Below are 3,026 nucleotides of genomic sequence, written 5' to 3' on the forward strand. Positions count from 1 at the left end.
GGAGGTGGTGGAATCTCCTTCCCTAGAAGTTTTTAAGGTCAGGCTTGACAAAGCCCTGGCTGGGATGATTTAGTTGGGGATCAGTCCTGCTTTGAGCAGGGGGTTGGACTAGATGACCTCTTGAGGTCCCTTCCAACCCTGATATTCTATGACTCTATGATTCCCCCCACAAAATCCTCCCAAACCCTACACCCCCTTTCCTGGGGAAGACTTGATAAAAATCCTCACCAATTTGCATAGATGAACACAGACCCAATAGTCTCACCCTTACAACATGTTGCCACCTCGACCATTTTGTGTCTTTTTGTAATTTAAGGTTTGCCTAGAGGGATTCTTACAGCAGCCAAAGTGGAAGGGCAAGAAAGGCTATAACTCTGCTCCTGGTAAAGTGTCCAGAGGTCACTGCTGGGGCCTGGTTGTTTGCATCTGGCCTGTGTGAGCACAGTAAAGGTGGTTGGTTTGCAGAGGGCTATGCTGGCAATAAGCAGAATTTCAGAGGTGGCAGATTTCCCAGGTTTATGTCCCCACATATGCTGCACCAGCAGTTAGTATTTTTATTCTCCAAACATTTATTTTGATCAAAAATGGCTTTTTTTACAGATATAAAAGTCGGTTAAAATTTTGTCTCCACTCTGCCTAGTACCCAGTTAAAAACTCCATGATCGAAACATAGTTTTCCCTCCCTGGTCCTTCCACTAAAATGGACAACACTGAGTGCTGAGATTTTAACTGGGACTTTTCAACTTAATTTTAATGGGGGCTGATTGCTGAAATCACCCAGGCAGCTTTGAAAACCTCAGGCTATGTTATTATCTAGGTGTATCTGCACATTTCTGTGAAAGCCACATTTACTGACTGCTTTGCTCAAGGCTTCTTTGACCTCTCTGTTTCTCAGGCTGTAGATGAGGGGGTTTACCAGGGGAGTTAGGACTGTGTAGCAAAGAGAGAGCACTTTGTTCAGGTCTCTCAGTGTCTCATGTTTCGGTAGCAGGTACACAATCATTAGGGTTCCATAGAAAATTTTCACCACAATGAGGTGAGAGGAGCAGGTGGAAAAGGCCTTTTGCCTCCTGGTGGTGGAAAGGATTCTCAGGATGGTGGCGATGATGCACATGTAGGACATCAGGGTTAGTAGGAATGGAGGCAGGGTGAATACACAGGCTAGTATGAAATCCATCAATATGACCTGGTGGGTGTCACTGCAGGAGAGCTCTATCAGTGGAATGGCATCACAATAGAAATGGTCAATTTCATTTGGGCCACAGAATATTAACTGTGATAGGAATGAGACCAAGATGGTAAGAGCCAAAAAACCATTTAACCAGGAGCCAGCAGCCAAATGGAGGCAAAACCTGGTATTCATAAGAGTTGAATAATGCAGGGGTTTACATATCGCTAAATAGCGATCATAAGACATCGCTGCTAGGAGACAGCATTCCGTACCTGCCAGAGACCCAAAGAAATACAGTTGTGTGATGCAGCCACTGACTGAGATGGTTCTGTCCCCAGTCAGGAGACTGGCCAGCATCCGGGGCAGGATGGTTGTGGTGTAGCAGGTCTCTATGCAGGACAAATTCCCCAGGAAGAAGTACATGGGGGTGTGAAGGTGCTGATCAGCCACAATAAGCACCATGATGAGGGTGTTCCCGGACACGGTTGCCATGTACATCACTAGGAATATCAGGAAGAGAAGAATTTGTAGGTCAGGGAGCTCCCCAAATCCCAGGAGGAAGAATTCTGTGATGGCTGTTTAGTTTCTCCAGTCTGCCATGGGTTGAGTCTAGGAACAATAAATCTGTGTGATTGAATCAGAAGGACATGGAGTTCAAAGTTAATCAAATCTCATGAATTAATTCCATAAATATTCAGAAACTCCCCTTCCTCTCCTGGTTAAAGGCTGAAATGTTAAGACTAAATGTAGATTTCAGAGGAAAGTGCCAGGAGTGGAAACAGGGTGGAAACAGGTTTCAGAGTAGCAGCCGTGTTAGTCTGTATTTGCAAAAAGAAAAGGAGTACTTGTGGCACCTTAGAAACGAACAAATTTATTTGAGCATAAGCTTTCGTGAGCTACAGCTCACTTCATCACTATTCCTTTTGCGGGGGGAAGGATAGCTCAGTGGTTTGAGCATTGGCCTGCTAAACCCTGGGTTGTGAGTTCAATCCTTGAAGGGGCCATTTAGGGATCTGGGACAAACATTAAAAAAAAAAGTAGATGATTTAGTTGGGGATTGGTCCTGCTTTGAGCAGGAGGTTGGACTAGGTGACCACCTGAGGTCCCTTCCAACCCTGGTATTCTATGATTCTATGAGTCTCAGTCTGAGGACAGAACTTCACTCTGATGGGGAAGAGGGTGGTCTACATGGATACCAATGACTGCTATAACAGCCCGTTTCCACGGTGGCCAATTACTGATAGAGAAATGATCTGTTCTGTCATATCAAATCCCATCTAGTGACATACCAGAGCTTAACAATGATACTTAAATGCTGTATTTCACTTCTGACAATGGCCAGAATCATGCCATGCCTTAGGAGTCAAAATCAATAAATACATCAACTGAAATCTTGTACTGAGATCTCCAATGCAGGCTAGTGTCCTTAGGCACCAGTCTTGTGTTATAATTAATGGAAATAAATCTAACAATATATCCTGGTATATTCAGCCTTTCATTTCCCTGTAGGAAAAGGAACAATTTTCACCCCCACACAAGAGATCAGTTTAGCATAATTTATGAAGTGAAGTAAATTCTCCCTTAGTTCCTGTGGTGGTGATGGTGATGTGGTGAGGGACTGGCAGTGCCTTTTCTGTTTCCTGACATTAGCTATGTAGCAGTAAAAAAATACAGCTCTTTGGAGGGCGGATCTTAGGAAGGGGTAAAACCAGGCTGATGTGCAACCCTAACTAGTGGAGTGACCTTCCACATCTATAATGAATGTGGGATGATAATACAGGAGCAAGAAAGGCACTGAGGTGGTGAGGGTGGGGGATATGCTGTCCCTGAACTCAGAGTCTAGAAACAATCTGGC

The 3,026-nt window shown here is 44.4% G+C and overlaps 1 protein-coding gene across 1 annotated transcript; it reads right to left on the bottom strand.

The window, feature by feature from the left end:
- Nucleotides 1-796: 796 nt before the first annotated feature.
- Nucleotides 797-1,771, bottom strand: LOC144274090 (olfactory receptor 6N1-like). Its single transcript, XM_077832765.1, is given in 1 exon segment — nt 797-1,771. A coding segment is annotated over 1 exon segment (975 nt).
- Between the last annotated feature and the right edge of the window lie 1,255 nt (nt 1,772-3,026).

The sequence above is a fragment of the Eretmochelys imbricata genome, chromosome 14 (assembly GCF_965152235.1).
Source record: "Eretmochelys imbricata isolate rEreImb1 chromosome 14, rEreImb1.hap1, whole genome shotgun sequence".
Classification (NCBI taxonomy): Eukaryota; Metazoa; Chordata; order Testudines; family Cheloniidae; genus Eretmochelys; species Eretmochelys imbricata.